The 20,927-nt window shown below is 43.8% G+C and overlaps 1 protein-coding gene across 4 annotated transcripts in view; it reads left to right on the forward strand.

Moving 5' to 3' along the window:
- The window catches only part of ELMO1 (engulfment and cell motility 1), a 222,442-nt gene that overhangs the window by 69,912 nt on the left and 131,603 nt on the right, over positions 1-20,927 (forward strand). For 3 of the 4 annotated variants that reach the window (XM_062622332.1, XM_062622333.1, XM_062622336.1), the window contains 2 exons: positions 5,478-5,582; positions 16,931-17,039. In XM_062622332.1, coding sequence (XP_062478316.1) covers positions 5,478-5,582; positions 16,931-17,039 — 214 coding nt within the window. Of the gene's footprint in view, positions 1-5,477; positions 5,583-16,930; positions 17,040-20,927 lie in introns of those variants that run through there. The other variant, XM_062622351.1, reaches the window with a different exon arrangement.

The following is a 20,927-nucleotide window of genomic DNA, read 5'->3' on the forward strand; positions in this document are numbered from 1 at the left end:
TTAGTTCCCTGTAACTGTAAAGCTGTCATATAGGTGTGTATAAAATACAGAGAATTACGCAAGAGCATTTTGTCCTGCTTTACAAAACAGAATTTATGTAATAATTTATTCATGGCTGAAAATATGTCGTGCTTGTCTTTTGACATGCGCTGTTAGGATTTACCTGATGAGTTTAGCTGATTTAGTCCGATTTTTGCAGTTCTGGCCATCATAGCATCCATTCTATGGGGAAACAGTTCTTCCCTGTGAGGGTGCTGAGGCGCTGGCACAGGGTGCCCAGAGAAGCTGTGGCTGCCCCATCCCTGGCAGTGTTCAAGGCCAGGTTGGACACAGGGGCTTGGAGCAAGCTGCTCTGGTGGAAGGGGTCCTTGCCCGTGGCAAGGGGTTGGAACTGGATGAGCTTTAGGGTCCCTTCCAGCACAAACCAGTCTGGAATTCAGTGATTCATGACTGGGACAGATTCCTGGTGGTGGCTTACGTAGACAGACCTCTTTGGTGCTTTATGTTAGATTTACACAGTAGCTCAGTGAATTAAGGGAATACAGTCATCAAATCATGATTTTTTTTTTAATCTTTATAAGGAAAATTATGTGCAGACTGTTCATAGGATTTATTTCCTATTGCAAAGGTCAGTTTTATGTTGGTGAGGTCAAACTTGATCCAGAAATGCTGTTGCTTAACATGTCATGTAGGTTGGAGTGGATTTTATTATTGGAGAATAACATTTGCAGTCTACTAATGTGTATTGCTGAACTGTCATAGAAAAATAATTAGCCAGGTAGAAGTGCTTAATATGAAATGCTAATATTTAGAAATTAGATGTTAATAGGTAGAATTTAATAAAGAAATAAATTAACCGGGCAGAAATGCTTAATATTAAATATTTGCTGAAACACAAAGGTGGAAGAAGCAGCAGTGTTTGTTTGAAGGAAAACCTGCTGTCACTATATGCAAACATAATTGGTGAGTTTTGACGCAAACTGCATCCAGGAGAACTATCCTGCAGTTATTTGTATGTGCTGGGGTAGTGGGGATGTGATTTAAATGACTTGCACTGAAAGTATCTGAAAAGGCTTTCTGCGTATTCTTTCAGAGGTAGAGCAGTTGCAGCCATATATTTGATATGCTGGGTATATTTGATATATTGGATACTTCTGACTCGAGGTACACCGTGTTTTTATAATTGTTACTTTATTTAAATCCAGGGATCCTCCAGATCCATTTTCATTCTATTCAGTTTGTTGGTTCTTGCTTTCTCATGTCCCTGCTCATTGCTGGGGGGGTTGAACTAGGATGATCTTCGAAGGTCCCTTCCAACCCAAACTAGTTAGTTTGAATTTTCATGTAAATTTTTTTAATTTAATTGAAAATACTTACTTTTCATTATTCATTTCATTGAATACAGAGAGGTTGAAAATTCCCAAGTCACTGTTCTATCTCGTTAAAGCAGACGGTCGAAGCTGTGTGCATCATCATCTCTTTGAATGCGGAGCTGTGAAATAGAAAGACAAAATTACTTCCTCGTTAAGAGCTGGAGCTGATCACCTCTTCCCAACTGCTTGTGGGGGTTTTGGTTGTTTTTTTGATGTAGCATTTTCTCATATTTGTAACTCTTGTGTAAATGAACAGATGGGAACATTTTGCCTGTAGAACTTCAGGATTATTTAGGGAAGGGGTAAATGGTAGGGTTGTGTGCTAGTTGATAGTTCTAATGTAAGTTTATCACTTCGTCATTCACTGTGAATATCACTGTGACCAGTTTTGGGAGGGTTCATTTCAGATCGACACCACTTCAATTGGACTTTTCCTTTTCAGATGTTCTGACGTTCCTCCGTCATCAGTTCTTTTACTCCCTGGGAGCTTCTGTAGTGTTTTTGTCATACAAACGTACAGGAGTGAGGCATACAGAATAACATTTCACCTACGCTGCTTTGGGGTTGGAAAAACAGAAGTTTGCTCTTCTATGTAGAGTAGCTATTACCAGGTCTAGCACATACTGCAAGCTGCTTTCAGGACAAACTGGCATGACTTGTCAACTGATTTACACAGCTGCACGTAGCACTGATGCAAAATCTGTAGAAGTTATCAGTATCTGTCGAGACAGAAATAAATCTGTACTGTAATAGGCTAGGGATGCAGGGAATTTCATGGTTTCTATGCTTCGGCGTATTCGCATGTTGTTAGGCATAGTGTAAGGAACGGGTGTCGCTTATTCCATCAGCAGCTACCTACAGACAGTACACCATTACTGTGATTGGGCATCTCCGTGTGAGGACACATTCTATACATCCTTCAGAGGCTGCCCCGGAAGCCAGAATCAAGACAGTGGAGCCATTCAGGACAGAGAAGAGAGCTTTACACAGCTAGGGCTGCAGGAGAATGCCAGGTTGCCAGAATGTAATTACTGCACTGGAATTAATCCAGAGTAATGCTGTGCAACACGCCACGTGATTTATTTACTTACTCTTTTTTAAATGGCATAAACAGACGTGGTTTGGGGTTTGCATCTTACCCAAAAGAGTGACTTTTCATTCCCGCAGTACCCTGCTAAGCTGGCTAACAAATTCTTGATGGGCTTGGTAACGTTAACATGTACGGTATAAAAGCATAAGCTATAAAATACCACTCAGACAGTGAAGCTGAGAGATGCATAGATGTTAGTCTGGTGTACAAAAGAAAACCCACCCAAAATTATCTCAAAATTTGAAGGTAACCAATCTGTTCCGTTTGTATTTCTTACTCTTGGTTTTTTATAAAGAGCAGAATGCAATAAGCTTTATACCAAACAGATGCAGCTATTCTGCCTGAGGCGTTGTGTTCCGTGTATTTAATAAATGATGTTGTAGGTGAGGGCGTTTACGTACTTCTGAATTATTCACTGTGGCATTTTAGATAATTTAGCTTTGTATCTCACTTCTCAACCTACTCTCAATAAGTTAATATTTCAACCACAAACATTCAGCCTGTTAAGAAAAGGATGATTTTAGGGGGAGGGAGGAAGAAGGAAGGGATCAAAGAAGTTGGGGTTCTTTTTGAATGTGGAGAATAATTGAAGATATGTATTGCTTCACACATGCCAGAGCTGTCTTGTGGATCCTCGGCTACTACCAGCTGGCCTGTCTCCAGGTAACTGACTTAACACAGATGCAGATCATGCGCTGGTTATCCTGGGATCCAAAGTCACAGAAGCATTTGAAATGAACAGCTGAAAATAGCTGGTTTGATAGGCTTGACTTACTAAAAAAGTAGTGAGTGATGGAGAGGTGGCTTTTCTGGTTGAACACAGCACTAGTAGTGATGGTATGAGACAGGATGAGTCATCCTTAATAAATGTAGTGAGATTTCTTTTGCCCTCACTGGTTTTGGTCACTGTTCTGTACAACCTGAGATGTAGAATGGGATGAAGGAAAGAACTGTTCAAGCAACAGTAGGTGGGTCTTTTTATTTTCATGTCCTGCTACTAGTGAAGTGAGTGCTAGTGTTTTAATAGCTGGAGAAAGGTAGATGGGTCTCGATACTCTTATCTGCTTGCCAGGTGTTTATCCAAGTATAGTGTGCCTGTGCTACAGCACGGGGGTGAAGAGAGGAGGTGCAGCCCTGTGCTGAAGGTCTGCTTGCGAAAGGTGTAAAACTGGTTCCTTGTTGACAGCTTTCTGCTGCTCTTTCTGGAATGCAGAAGCTCGTGGGAAGGGAAGTTTTCTCTTCCCAGAAGCTGAGGTCTGTTGGTCTTGTGCGTGTCGCAGTCTTGATCTGATTTTAAATGTTCTGACTGGTGAATGTGTCGCACGTGGAAGATGGAAGGTTGAGTTGGGGAGATAGCTGCAGAGGGCTTTTGTTCATCATTCAGGTGAATATTGGAATCTTCATTTAAATGTCTTTAAAAAGGAGGTTTTGGAAAACACAACTCAGTAAGCCTGTTGTTTTCCCACCCTGCTGATACATCTACTGCCTAGCTATTTCCCTATCAATTCCAGGATTCCAGATAGCCTCTTGATTCCCTATTGCAAAATGATAAGCCTGTGATTGTTTTGCTGACGCAGCTGCTCTCCCAAGCTGGAGATGTAAAACGAACAGGTTGTGCATGCCTTTTCAGCCCCAAACCTTTGTCTCCCTTATAAAGTTGCAGCAGCTTTAATGGATAATTTTAGCTTTCAGATATTTCTAATCTTTCTTGTGACTGTGAATTATTGCCTGGCTAAACCCAGCCGGTCAGACACCTAAAGGCAAGGCAGGCAAGAGAATGAAGTCTCAGATTCCTACAATGTTATGGCCTGAGACATTCATCGGGAGGACAAAGTAGTAAAGCCCTTGCTTTTGTCAATGAGGTGGGTGGATCTGATCCTGAACACACGGCAGAAGCTGCGTGGTAGTTCTGAGGTAGACTGATGGTAGAAGAAATCTGTGCTGATCCATACCAGGCAATTTTCTGATAGTAAATACACTTTAAAGTCTCTGTCAGCTGGGGCCTGTGGAAGGGAAACGCCATCGTAAAGCAGGAAGGGAAATCTCCCTGTGTGAGGATGATGAGTGGAGCTGGAGACGTTGCAAAGGTGGTACTGATAAAAGAGCACAGCCGGCGATAGGCGTTTTTTTGATGGAGACACATTCCACTAAGGATGGAGCCTTTGTTTCTCTGAGCAGCTTCAAGAGAAGCTTGTGTGGTGCTCTCAAGCCTGTCTGTAGCCGGTCAGATGTTCATATCCCAACCATGAACTGTGTGGAACTTACTCAAAGGTACATTTAATTCCATCCAGTCTAAAGATGGACTGGGTTGATGGATATTGTGAGCGAATGTAGTTTTTGATGCAGTGTGTGGAACCGAACATTTGGAAGTGGTAGGTGTGTGTGGAGGCTGCCGAGTTTTGGTTATAGTTGGTCTGTTCATTCATTACTTCCATAGTTGAGATTCATAGATTCAAGAATGTAACCAAAAATTTACCTGAATTCCGCAGGAGAATCTGTTGAATTTCATACACTTTTGTCTGAGGCCCTGTGTGTTCGGGAGTACACAAGATCCAATAGACTTAATACAGCTTTGGAATCTAGTAGCTTTTTCTCCTTATTGTGGTTTATTAGAAATCAATCCAGAACAGTTGTATAAAGAGGTGGTTTGGTGGCTGTTTGTGTATAGATCTGCATTTTCATGTCAACAGTGCTTTTAGTACGTAGTACACCTGAGGCATGGCTCTGCCATGAAAGATGTGGGAGATCCATGCTTCTAACACATCAACCTTTGGGAAGCTCCATTCTGTAGCCACAGAAGTGAATGACTGACTTGCTAACCTCATAGTGTTTGCATTTGGCTTTTAACTTTAAAGGCATGGACTGTTTCCTTGTTAAGAGTTTTCTGCTCAGTAAAAAGAGCTCTGTTGCTGGACTGTCCGGCGCAGCAGCTACCTGTTACATGGTGTGCATCACTGGGGAGCTGATAGCTGTTCTGCAGATGCTAACTGACTCAACTTGTTATCTCTTTACAGAATCATGTAAACCCTGCAATGGATTTTACACAGACCCCTCCAGGAATGCTGGCGCTCGACAACATGTTGTACTTTGCTAAACACCACCAGGATGCTTATATACGGGTAAGGCTCCTTCTCATCTTTGAGGTCTGTGCAGTTGCCTGTTTGGAGTGGTTATGTCCTGTTTGCAGTTGACTTTGAAGAGGAGGTTCAGAATTCTGATGTCATTAACAAAAGCTCTAGGAAGCCAAACCATGTAACACTAAAGCATGGTGTAAGTCTGTAGAAGATCGGGGGGAAAGCTGTACAGCTGCCTGGTCTGTCACTGCCAAGTCAAACATTACAGATGCTACTTTTCCCCAGTATAGCTTTTTGCTTAGACCTAAAAAGAGAAGGGGGGTGAACTTTGTCAGATGCGTGATGGGTGTCCATAAGCTCAGAAATGAGTGATTGTGCCCAGTTCTCTGCCCTGCTCTAAGTCTACCAAAATCTTATCAGGGTTTTCTGTGGACATGAGGTTTTGATGAGCAGATGCTTTGGAGAGTGACTGAGTTGGCAGTGTCCTGAGAGTTAGGATGAGCACTGTAAAACTGTAGTGAGGAAATGCTTGGAGGAAAAAATAGGTAAGAAGCATCACGATTCATTTGTACAACCTGTTCCTGCCCCCTGACCGCTCCGCTTCAACTACCCTGGAAATAGCAAATGTGGGAAGTTACGTATTGCATTCTCACAGGAAGAGGTGTACAGCTGAGTAACACCTGCCTCTGAATGGAACCTTTCCTGACCTTTATAGAAATCAGATGTTTGCCAAGCATAAAGCTGGTGAACACAGATGGGATAGTCTAGAAGGTCAGTGTTTTGAGATAGTAGGGGTGGTTTCCAGTCATTTCTACTAAAAAGTGAAGAGTGACCTTTTAATACTCATTATCAACTAGTTTGTGGTGTCAGAGCTCAGACAGGCCTGCTCATGTCCAGGCCAGCTTGATACGTGGACATGACAGGAGGCCACAAGATCTGCTCTTTAAATATGTCTTTCTCCTCAGTCTCAATCTGGCAATAAGTGTTAAAAGAAACTGTGGCAGCATGCAGTGCAGCAGTATTTCTCAACCCCTGTAAATCCCTGAAGTTAAGGGCTGTTTCGCTCATTGGCTAAACTATGCCAAATTGTGGGTTTGTGTCTACGAAGAGAATTGGTTGTTGTGTCTCATTAAAATCTGGTAAGATCTGGCCCGTGCTACTTCATAGGCTTCCTTGGAAAATGCTGACGTTGGAGAATATACTTAGTAGGGGCAGCCAGTGCTCCCAAAAGAGACAGGCGTGTTTTCTGGAAGTTGGAAAGGGCTGAAAGACGCCTGAAAAAGCAGAGCTGTTGAAGCAGAGCCTTCATTGACATCTCCCCAGTCTTCTTATTGTTTGTTTTCATGCCACAAATGCTGTCTTAAAAATTGGGGTCAGTGTAGCATGTAATTAGGCCCTGTTTAGAAGGGACTTTGCTGCTGGCTCTGCTCTCTTTCTGTAATGAAGGATTTTTGCTGCTTCGTTACCGAGATTTTCTGTTGTTGTTTCGAGACGCCTGCTTTTGTTCTTGTATAGTTCTTGCGTGCCTGAGAAAGAATACATGGGCACTGGAGTTGCCACGCTGAAGCATGCTCAGATTAAACTGCTTGCCCAAAGCTGCTCTGGGAACTGTTAACACGCTTCGGGAATGTGTTAGCCCACCCATCTTTCCTAAGTAGTTCTGAGTAATTCCTACACAAGCTTTGCTGGCATGGTAGCTCACGGATCTGTGGTGGTCCACCTCGTCATGTTGGCAGCATGCTGAACACCTCTGAGATGAATGGTGCTGTGCAATTCCTGCCGCGTTACTAGTCTTTGATCGCAAAAGACACCCGATTTTTCCCTTGTAATCTCCTTGGTTTACCAGCTGGTGTGCAGTAGTTTCCTGGGAGTCCTGGTATGCCTGCTTCCTTCTCATTTCGAGTTCCTTATTTCACAGCTAACATCACCCCTTTTCTTCATGGCCATTGGCTCCCAAAGCCCCCATCACCAGCTTGCTCTGCTTGCACAGCCTGTTGACCTTGCTTGTTTTGTCAGATGCATTTCTACTCTTAGATCCTAACAAAAATTCTCTTTGTGGTCACGGTTAAGTTTCCACAAGAAATTATCTGTACAAACAATGCTTGCATACTGAAAAACTTGTTTGGCAGGAGCTCTTTTCTGTCCTTCCATTCTTGATGCTAGGAAATATTGTGGTTCTAAGAGGAGAGGTTATTTCAGCTTGGCCCTTTGCAGTGCAGTTGGTTGTTGTACCCTGGGATAATGTCTGTGCCGTGCAGCAGTTAAAAATTGAGACTGGAAACCAGAGGTGGTTTGAAACAAACTTGGAAAAGATGAAGCTTCTCCTGACAGAATGTGGTATTTTGAGCAAAGTCACTATCAGGAGGTCGTGACGGTCTCCCTGAGTGCACTGGCAGTTTAATAGACAGCACAAATCACTGCAGTCTGACCTGTTGCTTCCTTAGCATGGCCCTTAGTCAAGTATCTTCTTGTGTGACTGAGAGAAATGGGTAAGGAGAAGTTAGAAGATAAACATTAAATAATCTCTTCCCTTTTCATTCCTTGTTCTGCCTCTCATAAGTGATTCTACTTAGAAGTAATTTGCATAATAAATAATTAGGTGGGAAGGATGTCTGAAACTGAAGTGCCCTTCACTTGGAGGCCTCAAAGACCAGTCGCAAACAAAAGTACTTGTAGGAAGAGTAAATACAATGGCAGTGTGTTGAAGAATGCGGGTATGAGGGAGTGGAGCAGATGAGTAACTGCATCTTGAAAGCAGGAGGCATTGCAAGGTGAAAACGTGAGTGCTGCGTGGGGAAACAAAAATACCCAAATTTTCTGCCTGTTTGATTCTTTCCTGCCTGCTTCTCATTTCTCTCATTCACCTTTTCCCTGTTGTTGCTGAAATTACAGTAATGCCTTCCTTCCTTGCTCTCTTCCTTCAGATCAGCACAGTTTATTTAGATGTTGGGTTGAGTTTGAATCTTGGCTTTTTGTTTACTGTACAATAGGACTGTAGCATCCCAAAGAAAGGTTGTGTAGGGGAAGGAAAGCAAATCCCTGTTCTCTTTGACGGTGTGGTGTCCTTAGCTGTCAGTCTGAGTTCTGAACATGTTTCCTATTGAATTAGTTCTCTGTGGAGTTAGCTTTACTTTCTGTTCTTCATTAGTTGTCTGATGCTATCAGGGACATTGCATTTCTTTCATGTTCCACTTAAATAATCAATTGCTGTCATCAGAGGCTTTGCTTTTAAAGGTGACATAGTCCATGGAATGCACTGATGGAAGTCATGTGGAATCTCTGCATGAAATGTAAGAAATTTTCCACAGGAAATAATTGGCAGCTTCCCAAGCTCCATAATTACAGGACAGACAGAGTGTATAATTAAAGTTAGCAGTGAAGAAAATGATTGGAATAGAGCTTTGTGACAGATAACCTTTTTGGGTGCTTTGTTCTTACGGAGCAGACAAGTCGTGTGTTTCCCCTGCTTCAGTTTGCTCCTTTCCAAAACTGCTTCAGCTTCACCTTCTCCTAATTTTAGAACTAAAGTCAGAAGTTACCATTTAAACCAGACTTTGCTCAGTGCAGACATCTTGAGATCTTTCTTACTGGTAACTTGCAGCAGTGTGCCTTCGATGCTTCCCGGGGTGGAAAAAGGGTCTGAGGGAAAACCTTCCTGTGGAATCCCTTATGCCACCTCTGCTGTTGGTATCCCTGTTTGTTGGTGCTTTGTCATCGATCTGTTTGGGCATTGATGGTGCAAGACTTTGCAGATCCATTTTCTTTTCGAGATACGATGGAGAGAGAGATTTAAGTACATGAGACTGAAACATTTTGTTGCAGATGCGTTTGTAGGTGTGTGTTCATTTGTCTGATTTTGGTTTTTCTGTGCACACGCTTCAGTTTGCTGGTACCGATTCGAAATAATGATCTCATTTAATTTGCTATGAAGTGAAGCTGAAGGGTCCAAAATGGAGCACTTCTTCTGTTTGCAACCCAAAAAGAGGAATTTGGTACTTCTTGTCCTGTGTGCCGTGTCTGTGCCTGGGGTGCTTCTGTGGACACACTAGCTCTGCAGTTTCGGTAGGTTGATCGCTGTATGTGCAGTCAGGGTTTGTTCAGGTGTTCTCGGTAGCAGGCAGCAAAATCAAAGCTGCTGCTCCAGTCGGGAGCAGACTGCCGTTCATCTGGGATCTTGCCTAAGTTCAAGAGTGTTTCCAGGCAAGAAAGAGCAGGTGCTATTGGATAAACTGAATTGACAGCAACTACAACTTAGCTGCTAATAAACCACCGCAGAAACATTCCCTTACCTCACATTTTCCACGCAGGCATCCTAACGATAGTGCTAACATAACCTTCGTCTGGAGGGAGTGTGGGATTTTACTCGGAGGTTCTTGTTTTTCACAGTAAGCGAGCCGAGTCACGGAGAAGTCCTGTGCAATATTGTCTCTGGTGGGGTCCACGTTTCTCTTTCTAATGAATTTGCTTTTGATGACTGTTGGTGCCTTGTCAGTATTTTTCTCGGGCACTTATGAGTAGCCGTATTCTAGCAGGTCTCACTGCTTCTTTGGGGTGAGGTTCTGCCTTGAGAAGACACATCCTGTGTTTCCTTGTTTTGTTTAAGCACAAGAGATCGGTGCTTCGGGCAGAAACTGCAAATAAACTTAGCAGCTCTCTAAACTTAGAGCATTGGCTCTCCACCCATTTGGATCCTGCCCAGCTGGCTACCCAAGTTCATGCCAAATTCTCTGCCATTTATTAGGTTAGTAGGTTCTTGATATGTGTAGGGAAAAAAATAAGCGTTCCTTGGAAAGAGGTGCTTTTACTGTAGCCTGTAATTCAAGTCCCTCATCTGTAGCAGAGAGGCATTATCCCTTCTCTGACTGATTTTATCTGCTTCGTACAAATGTTTGTTAGACATTGAATGTGGAATTTTCTGTTTGTAATACTGTCACCAGGATAGGAAACCAGTGTTGAAGTCCACGCTGCACAGTTCGGCTTACTGATCCCTTGGTGTGTTTCATAAGGGGTCCAATGCCATTACGTTCTTGTGAATGGTGGGTGCCATGTTTGGTGGCACGCTTCTACATTTTCCATTCTTGTATTTAAAGCAGATATTTGAAGTTATGAAAATGCTGCAGATCAAAACGACGTTTGGACTTTGGTCGCACCAAGGCTTATTTTGACTATGTGAAAACTGAACGTGGAGCTGGTTTAGGATCAGTAGTAGAAAATCCCCTTCCCCTTGCTTGTGCCGACCTGGAGCTGATTCACGCAGCTGCGATGCAGAGACTCTTCCTGCCCAGCAGCTACTTCAGTTGTGGGGATTGAGGAGCCCCCTTCTCCTTTTGCTGCTTTGAGGAGTGGCAGTGGAGGAGCAGGTGCTGTTTGTGAGTGCCGGTGGTGCAGGCAAGGAGGTGGCTGGCATCCTGCAGAGGCCTCTCAGACTGTAATGGGTTGAGTCACAGTCAGGCTGTCTGCCTTAACCCATGCAGTCCTTGTACAGGAGGCTGCCTACGCATCCTTCCGCCAATTCACAAAGACTCCTCCTGCCTGCTCCTTCTAGCCTGATCACATAGGAGTAGTCTAGCATAATTTCAGTGTTTTCCGAGGTAAAACTGAGCTTGATTTCTGGCAGGCCATTTTTCTTGCAGAAATGATAGGGAAAAGGATGTAATTTATTTCCCTTCTGCTAAAATTCAGGAGGAAAATGAGCTTTGTTACATGAGTTGTCCTGGTGCATCTCTTGAAGGAATGCGGTTTTCCACACAAGACCTAATTGCCAGAGACTGGTGGTTCCTAGGCTGTTTAGTGTGGTCTTGTCTTCTTTTCTCTGCCAGTCTTTCCATTCTCTGTTCCTACCTTCCCCTCAGGTATCAGTACCTAAAGGTGGCCTGTGAGAAATCTGGAGAGAGATCTTTGTTAGAAGCATTTTATGGCTGCAGTCAAACACCTTGGCAGTTTGAATGGACCCTCTTACCTACGTGTCATTACCTATATAATGACATAAAGATAATCAGTTGCTTTTCTTTTCCCTGTTGTCCTGTATGACTGTGTCACTGTCTCCTGACTGTTTTGCCATAGTGGGTACTGTGCCTTCCTCCTGTTTACCCCCCAGGTGCTAATTCATAGTTGTGCACTTGATGTCTGGTGCTTAACATTGTCCTGTAACTACAGGTCCTCAGCTCTTATCTCAAATCTCAGCTTAAATTGCAGTTCTAGTGCCTTCCTGAGGAAGGCAGATGTAGTTGTTGCTTGACTTTAGTTTTGCCGTGAGGAATTTCTGTAATGTCTCAGGAATGTGAAGGAAGGCTGAGATAAGGAAGAGAGGAAGCATAGGAAATTGGGAATAAAGTAATGAAGATAAAAAGGCAGCTTAGAGGGGGCAGTGCTGAGTGAAGGCTCTTGGAAGGACACTGGTGCTGAAGTTTGAAGCAAATGACAAGCTGTCTTAGGAAGAAAGTAAAATTGATGAAGAGGATGAATGGAAATTGTCTACATTAGAATCCCTTATCCTTCTCAGGAAGCATATCCTTAGGATTTGCTTCCTAGAGTTATTTAAAGCATCTAAATGAAGGCAAAATGGTGAAGCCTACAGTACGTGATAAGGAGGCTTAGGAAAAGGAAAAGCAGTGTGAAGAAAATGAAGAGCATCCCTGCAATTCTGGGATATTAGAATGCTGCCTGAATTTGCATTTTGGGTCTAAGGCGGTTTTTACTGCCTTTACTAACTAGCACTCTGAACCTCTTGATAGGAACCTACAGCAGACTGCTAGAAAGCTTGTTCCATATTAATGCAGGATTGCTTTAGACAGAACTGCAAAATAGGTCTGGGGAAATGCTCCTTTTTAATAGTGCAGCAGTGCTTCTTGAGCTGCCTGCTGTGGGATTTAGTAAGTATTGGAGCAGCTATAGTGGGTCTTGCCTTTCACTTCTGTATTTGCTTCCTAATCACAATGAATCTATTCCATTGCCAAGCTCTGAGGTTGGTTCAATAATCTGAGAATTACATCTGCAGTTGCTGTGGGCAGTATACTCTGAGCCAGTTCCATCTTTAATGTGAGGGATTAAGGTATTGGCTAAGTCGATATTCCTTCCCAGTGAAAGGGGAGTATTTCTGTGTGGTGGTTTCATCTTCCTGGATGTTGATGAGGAAGCTTTTGAGTTCATTCAGAACAGGTATAAACTTCATTATTGAAGCTGACGCAGATTTTTAAGGCCATGGTAGTCAAAATGTGGAAAATTAAGCATCTGTGATGTTGGCCTGACACTTGAATTAATGTCCTTTGGTAGGTATCTTGTAAAGGCAGGTGAGCATTCTTTGGGTGATGCTGAGCACCGCTGATTATAACACAAAGGAAGTGCAAAAGAGCTTGCTGTTGGAAACAACATCTCTTCTAAGGAGGAATGTTCTTTCCTGTAGCTCTCTAAATGCTTTGCTGGACAATTGGATGTTGGAGGGCTGCCTTCTCCTTCTTGAAAAGACTTTTGACTTTGGGGTGCTTCAGTCTGGCTAAATCCCAGGAGAAATTCAACTGTTACCAGTGCTGCCCGACATGTCCGCCTTGGGAAACATGATCAAGCCTTTATTTCTCTTTCTGATCACTCTTTGGTTTTGTTTGGTGATTGGGGAATGTTTCTCCTCAATTTACAGCAGGAATTTGTTAAGAGAGGAGAATTGCGTATAGCGGGTAACTGAAAACCAGTACAGACTGTGCAGATCTGCTTTCTGCTGCAACTGCTGTCCAATTCCCATACCTTAATAGGCCATGGAGTTTCTTTTGTAGAGATGTCAAGAAAATGGATAACGCTGATTTCCTAAATATTTCACCTCCTTGCATTTTTAACAACGTTGTTAAACCTCTTCCTTTCTCCTCTTCTGCTGGTCAGTTCAGTCTCATTCTTCTTGTGATGCCAGGTTTGTTCTCATTCTGTGCTGCTCTCACTCATTTTCTCTATTTTCCTCCCTTTTCCCCTCACATTGTTAGGAGTTACACATCAGGGTTGTTCCTGCTTTGCCTCGTGGTCATGGACAGTATTGATAAAGAGGAAGAGAAGAGGGTCTGCAGCATTTAGTACTCTTGTACCGTGAGCTGGGTTTGGGTGTAACATCCAGTGTACTAGAAGCTGTGTTTCATGTTGGACATTCCCAATTCTGCAGCTTTGCAGGACTACAGCAAGGGAAAACCAGCAGCACATTTCTAAGGGCAAAGCAAAGGGCAGCCAGGCATACCAGGGTTGAGGTAGGACTGAAGAAGATGGAGCATGAGCTAGCACTGTGCCCATGCAGACAAGGCAGCCCCCAGCATCCCGGCCTGTATCAGCACCAGTGCAGTATCAGGGCCAGGCAGTGGTTGTGCCCCTGCACTGGGCACTGGTGAGGATGCACCTTGAATCCTGTGTTCAGTTCTGGGCCCTCACTACAAGAGAGACATTGAGGTGCTGGAGCGGGGCCAGAGAAGGGAATGGAGCTGGTGCAGGGCCTGGAGCACAGGGGTGATGGGGAACGGCTGAGGGACCTGGGGGTTCAGTCTGGAGAAGAGAAGGCTCGGGGGGGACCTGATGGCTCCCTACAAGTGGCTGACAGGAGGATGGAGCCAGGAGGGGCTGGGCTCTGCTCCCAAGGAACAAGGGATGGGACAGTAGGAAACGGCCTCAAGCTGCTCCAGGGCAGGTTTAGATGGAGCTGAGGAACAATTCCTGCCCCAGAGGGTGCTCAGGCATTGGAACAGGGCAGGGCTGCAGTCACCGTCCCTGCAAGTGTTTAAAAAGACTCCTGGATGTGGCACTTAACATGGGTTAATGTGGCACTAACATGGGTTAGTGGTGGCCTTGGCAGTGCTGTTAACGGTTGGGCTTTTAGGATCTTAAAGGTCTTTTCCAACCTAAATGATTCTGATTCTGTGGAGCCAAGGGTTCTCTTGCAGTGTCTGCCTTTAAGTATTTGTTTCCCCCAGGCAAATTTAACCTGCCGCCTATGAAATGTCTGGTGGATGTGCAGCTCACTGTGGATTTGTGAGGGGGAGGAGGAGGAAGATAATAGGGTGCAGCCACTTCATGAGCATTAATGATAGACCTCTGTTTGAATGAAGGTTGTGTGTGGGCTTCGTGACTTCCTCAATCCTTTCCTTTCCTTTCCTTGGTAAAAGCACTGTTGTGATGGAAACGTGGGTCAAGTCAGCTGTGTGCTCTGTAGACACACAGAAGTGGTGTCAGTCTGGAGCTGTGTGTTACGTTTCTTTCCCTGCTCTTGTTTTCACCAGTTTATGAAGTAAACATGTCCATTCCCTGCTTATTTCTCCTTCATAACCAGAGTGATAGAGGAAATGACATTAAAACCATGCCATTATCAGCTGTATTTATAGCGTTTGACTTTGGAACAGGATATGAGTCGCGAAGCCGTGAAAAGAGATTACAGATATAATAATGAATGTTGTAAATCTGAAATCTGTTGCCGAGACCAGGAATGATTTCTCTTTGGGTATTTATAAGAACCCTTTTTTTCCCTTCCTCTTTCCCTTTTTACCGTCGCTGTTTCATTCGCAAGATCCGTATCTGCCAGAATCGCCTGCAGATATTTAGATGGAGTAAAGGGCCTTCCATCCTCCTTTCTTACAGCAACGTGACATGGCAGCTCGGCCTCGTTCTGCACAGCAGATGCTGAAAGATGGAGCTTGCACAGTGTGGCTGAGGATCGTTTCAGAGCTGCTTTACATATTGATTACTCAAATTGCCATTTAATTTGCTGTATAGCAATACACGGTGCCTTAACTATTTCTCCAGCATTCTTATTGATTGCTGTAATCCTGCCTGACATAATATGCATATATGGTGTCACCATTAAATATTTATGTGCTCATGAAATGTTAATATGTCGGGTTAATGTGAAACTCAACAAAATGCATTTGCCAGAAGCGAGCGGGAATGCTGATCTGCCTGCTTCCCTTCCCCTTGCATTTTGCCTCTCCATTTATTTTATTACCAGCGTTTCTCTGCTGTATCTAAATCTGTGTCAAAGCCCCCTGCTCCAGTATGCAGGTTTTATGTTTTATTATGGGAGAGATAAACCACAATAATAATAAAACAGGAGAAGCAATCTCAGAGAGGTGTTGAGACACAGCTTCACACTGGGCTTGGGCTGCTCTGTCGTTGCTCCTGCATTTGGGTATGGAAATGCAGCACGGTCCTCCAGGAAAGAGGCTGAAGCAGGATGATTCATCCGGAATGCAAAATCATATTCACGTGTTCCGTGAACAGTGGCTGCAGCAATGTAGAACAGAAATTGCAGGGGTGTTTTTGGTGCAGCTGTTACCCAGAGATGATACGGAACAATTAGATGTAATGTAACCCAAAACATTGAGAAGGAAAAGTAGCTCCTCATGGGAAAGCGATGAACATGGTTCTGACACTGCCCTGTTGGAAGAGGCCAGGGAAAAGTCAAATATTTATCATATCCCTGAGGATTTTCTGAATTTCTGTGCAAAGTCTGAAGGTGATTTAAAAAACCCACCAGTGGAAAGCAGCATGAAGGGGTTGTCCACTCTTGTAACACAGAGAGTGACCAGCCGTTTACATGCCCCATCCCTGGCAGCGTTCAAGACCAGGTTGGAAGAGGCCTTGGGTGCCATGGTTTAGTGTGAGGTGTCCCTGCCCATGGCAGGGGGGTTGGAACTGGATGATCTTAAGGTCCTTTCCAACCCTAACTATTCTATGGTTCTATGATTTGTGGTGCTGGGGAAAACGTTATCCAGCTGTGTGTGATACGGCAGGACTCAGCGGGTGTACAAGTGTGCAAGGAACTCTTTTCTCCCATTTATTTTGCAGTGTCACTCAACAGAGAATACAGAGGCTCTGCTTGAGTTGCTTTTGCAGCATTCATAGGCTTGATGCAAGAGTCATAGCTCCCTGAAATGTTCTGCACACGAGCACAAGTTACTTCCACATTACAGAGCATGTGCATGTTCTCTTCCGCTGAGGGCTTCCCTTTGAATTTTGACGCTTGGATCTTTTTTGGAGCCTGAATCCCGCTATGTTTTTGGGTTTTTTTTATATATCCTTCTAGGTGTGTCCATGTCGCCACATCATTATATCTCATTTCCTTTAAATGGCAACTTTGAAATGAAATGCTTTCTTCTCTTTGGCTTCTACTGCAGTTCCTCTAAGCCAGGGGTGCTGCAGAACAGGAGCATTGCATAGGAATGGCAAAGCTTCCTAGCTGGCCACGGAGCAGCACTGCTTCTGTGTTGCTGGCTGCCTCAGACATAGGCCATTTACCTGGTTCATGAAAATAGAGCCTCCAATTACAGGCTCCTAAATTCAACCTGGTATATCTTGCATATGTGGGATGCGGAGGACAGTGCTCCAGCGCATGGGTTCTTCAGACTGATCTTTTCCTGTTTTGCTTCCTCCTTCAGATCGTCCTGGAGAACAGCAGTCGAGAAGACAAGCATGAGTGCCCGTTTGGCCGAAGTAGCATTGAGCTGACGAAGATGCTGTGTGAAATACTGAAAGTAGGAGAGCTACGTAAGTTGCCCTGTTTGTTTGACCTCTGAGAGCCATGGAGGCAGTTCAGTGATGCCTAAAGTTTATTTTAATGAATTTTCTCCTGAGGACCGGTTCTCAGTGTGGTCACATACTGAACACTGGCACTCAAAATGACTGTGTCTGCTTTGCTGTGTCTTTTACTGGTTTGTGAGCATACCAGCAATGAGGATGGAGTAGGGGAAATGGTCACCCAGTCCTGGAGTCTCTTCTATATGAAGCAGGTTAGCTGCATCATTTCTGGATGGGTCAGCTCATTTCCCATTGGTTGATCTGCTGTAGGAGACTTTATTGTCTTACCATTCCAGGGGCTTATCCATAGGCTGGTTTTATATGAGTATCATAGTCATTCTTTGTGGGATTGCTCATCTAAACTGGCACATCCTGTTTTCTCTTAGATATCTAGTGCTCTATCTAAATACCAGATGACACTTTTACTCTAGCAGTGTGCTATGAAATACTGTATTTTAATGCAGAGTAAACGAGCTGTCTTTGGCTTCGATTATAGTCCCTAGACAAGTTGTTAGGTACTATCCAACAGAAAAGGATGTCTGTATCTTCGTTCGTCTGGAGTGTCGGTGTTTAACTATCGGTATCTATGTGTAAACTTCGCTTACCCATCAATAATATTTTGGATCCGGCTGCAGTCTGGTTTGGCAGGCACTAGCATTTCTTTTGCACAAGCAGGGGGCACAACTGAGATGCTTTGTTTCTTTTGGAGACATTTTGTTCCTGTTGAATTTTTTCCCTAATAAAGATTTTTCTTCCACCTTTACATCCAAGTCCATAGAATTTAGTGAGAGAAGAGCGATGCAAAAGGCAGCAGGAAAGCCTATAGGTATCACTGATTCTTGTACCTACTAGCTCTGCAACAGACATGAAGAGCTGTTTTAAAAGTATAGTTTGGCTGTTGAAACAACTGAAGCTTTCAAATGCAGTGTCTTAAGTCTCAATTTTTTGGCTGGTAGTTATAGGAGGAACACACAGCCTCAACAAAGCTGTGAACCCACTTGAATTGAGTGCTAAAGATCAGTTTTGTTTTTACAAATGCACAGGAAACTCCCTGGGATCCAAAGTACCGCTTCGTAGGTGCTGTTCTGTGCATGTCCCATAGCTCTGTGGGACTTGTGCTGCAGTTGGCTGCTAATGAAGGTGATTGATGTAGAGGTCATCCAGGCATCCCAAACATCTTTGCTGTGTCATAGGAAGTCATTCAATAAATAAACCCCTTTTTTTGCCACACGCATGTTTGTTGTCCATATGCAGGGGTCTGTTAGTATGTAGATGATTTGCCATGGATGGTACTGTTTGTTCTGATTGCTTTTAACTTCTGCAGGTAGGTCCTGTCATGGCTTTATTGTGTGGTCTTTAAAATTGAGGACTGTGAATACAATAAGGGGACTTGGGGTGAGGGGGCTGGGTTACCATATGAAGAAAATACAAAAAGAAAGCTATTTTTGCTGGTTTAGTTTTAGAAAGACAATAAATAGACGTATTTTTTTCACTTGTTTGGGGGTTTAAAGTGAGGGGGTTTTGTTCGGGCTTGTTTTTTTGTTGCTGAAGTTCTGTTTCATGAAGAGTGGCAGTATGGTTTGGAAGCGTGGGGTTAGAAAGGAAACTGAAAATTTCCCCAAGGATATCCCTGGCTAAGGAGTTGTGACCTGGTAGTGTTCTGGAGGCACTTGATTTGGTGTTAGTGAAGCTGCAAGTCACTGGGATGCCCGGTGCGCTGCTTTGCACCACTCCAGTGGTGTCCTTCCATAGGTGTGTGATACCGTACAGACATCTGATGCTGAGGAGAAGTGCACTGGTGGTTCTCTGGATGGAAACCAGACGTAGCACAACTGACTTCTGTAATGTGATGCTAATCTACACCCACAGAACATCTGCCTCTGGATGTGGCAGCAGGGTTGCATTGTGGTCTTAACATTCACAGGGGACAGAGCTAAGGTTGCCTCTAACTCATCTTGACGATTCACCTGGTTGCCGGTGTGTTTCCTTAATGGCTTTGTGTATGTGGAGCTCTAATGGTCATTTGAAAAGGCTGTTATAAAACACACCTTTCAAATGACGTACGGAAAAGGGGTTTCCTGAAAATGGCTGTGGCAGAAGCGCATCTTAGCCCAGCTGTGATCAGCAGTTTAGCCTGGCGAGGAGTGCAAACCAGAACTGACATCTCTGGGAAATGCACGTTCGGGTTCATTCTTCACTTGAAAATAAATAGTGTATTTCTGAATAGGACTGGACATCTTAAAACTCAGTAGTTACAGTTCGGGGCAGACGTGTCTGCCGTAGTTTGTGTGTGAGAGGTTTCAGGATGTGTTTAGCCTGCCGGGGTTTCTTTGGACATGCAGAACTCATCACTTTTTCACACTGGAACATGGACCTTTTTTCTTACCAGTTTCTAAACTGTGTAATTTAAAAACCACAATAAATGACCTTTTGCTCATGAAATATTCAGCAGTTGAAACTTTCTTAAAGTGCAGAGTAGATAAAAGCTGCTAGACTGTCCATTATTCATGAAGAGCACTTTAATGCTGATTACATTCCCCTTGCTCCACTGTATTAAATGCCTTCAGGCCACAAGAAGACGTTTTGCTGTGTCTTTTTGGTCCTTTCAAGCACACGTTCATCCCAGGAAGAGCTCACAAGAAAGTGTTCAAGGCCACCTCTTCTGGTTTTGTATTTCCTCAAATCCAGGTATTGGACTTCTTAATTCTTTTACTTTGGTTCCAAGATGTTCATCTTGGATGAACCAAGGCGTTCCCTTGGAAATTCATCTCTTCTTCAGCAAAGCATTTTGAAGGAATGAAAGCTAATGTAGGCTCCATCTTCCCTCTTCCTCCCTACAGTTTCAGTCTGTGACATGTACACTCGGGGGGGGAGGAATTGCCCATGTAACAGACCCCTGGTACAGCTTCCCAGGGTTGTTGTTGCCTTGTTCCCATACAGGTTCAACTGAAATAGTTTAGTGTTGGAGCTGGTGAAGAGCCTTGTAGCTGACAGAGGAGCAATAAATTAATGCTGCATGCACTGAGGGAAGACGATGCTACTAACACAGCAGTAGTCTAAAGATGTTCATAAACCAGTATCCTTGCATGCCTGAAGTTATTCTATAGTTAAGGCATGTCAGACTTCAAGTGTTTTTCTGCGTGTTGTGGAGCAGGACACAGATGTTTAACTGTCAGCGTTCTTATTTGATTGCTTTGATGGGTGGTGTTTAGGGGCCTCTGCAAAACTCTGCTCTTGAGCTTAATGACACACCACAAGGGTACATGCCATATGTCATGTGTATGGATTGTCCTAAAGCTTCTGTCAGATAAACAGCTTCTTCACTGGGTTTCCTTGCTTTTCTGTCGTGGGGGATTGAATTGCCCCAGGGTTTTGTAGACTTGATAAATTTACAGCATTTTTTCCTCAAAAGAGAACATCTAAAATGCGAAGGGATTGTAACGCCTTTAATGCTGTTGGCACGTTCTTGCTGTAGATTTCTCGCTGAGATCATTGCCCAGGTTGCAGGATAGAAGTGCTCTAGAAATACTTTTATTATGTCCCTTTACCAAATGGAACGTGCCGGGCAGCCGTAGGCATGCAGAGATGTTCGTGGCTGTGCCCGCTGAGATGAAGGTAATCGAATCTCATGCTTCAAGGAGTAAGCTGATCGCTGCAGGGCGCAGGGAGCACTTCTTCATCTTTGCAGTTTTTCCTCTGCATTACACAATGCCTAGCGTGCAGCAGAGCTTGTTTCTGTTGGTGTGTCCCTGAAAGCACATTGGTCACTGCAGGACCTGACCTGAGGGTTCGCCTGGTTTGGTTTTCCTTTTGCTACAGCAGATCCCATACTTTTATAACCGAATGCCATTATTTTAC

This window comes from Pezoporus occidentalis, unplaced genomic scaffold (assembly GCF_034315485.1).
Source record: "Pezoporus occidentalis ecotype Australia unplaced genomic scaffold, CSIRO_AGI_Poc_V1 ctg107, whole genome shotgun sequence".
Taxonomy (NCBI): Eukaryota; Metazoa; Chordata; class Aves; order Psittaciformes; family Psittacidae; genus Pezoporus; species Pezoporus occidentalis.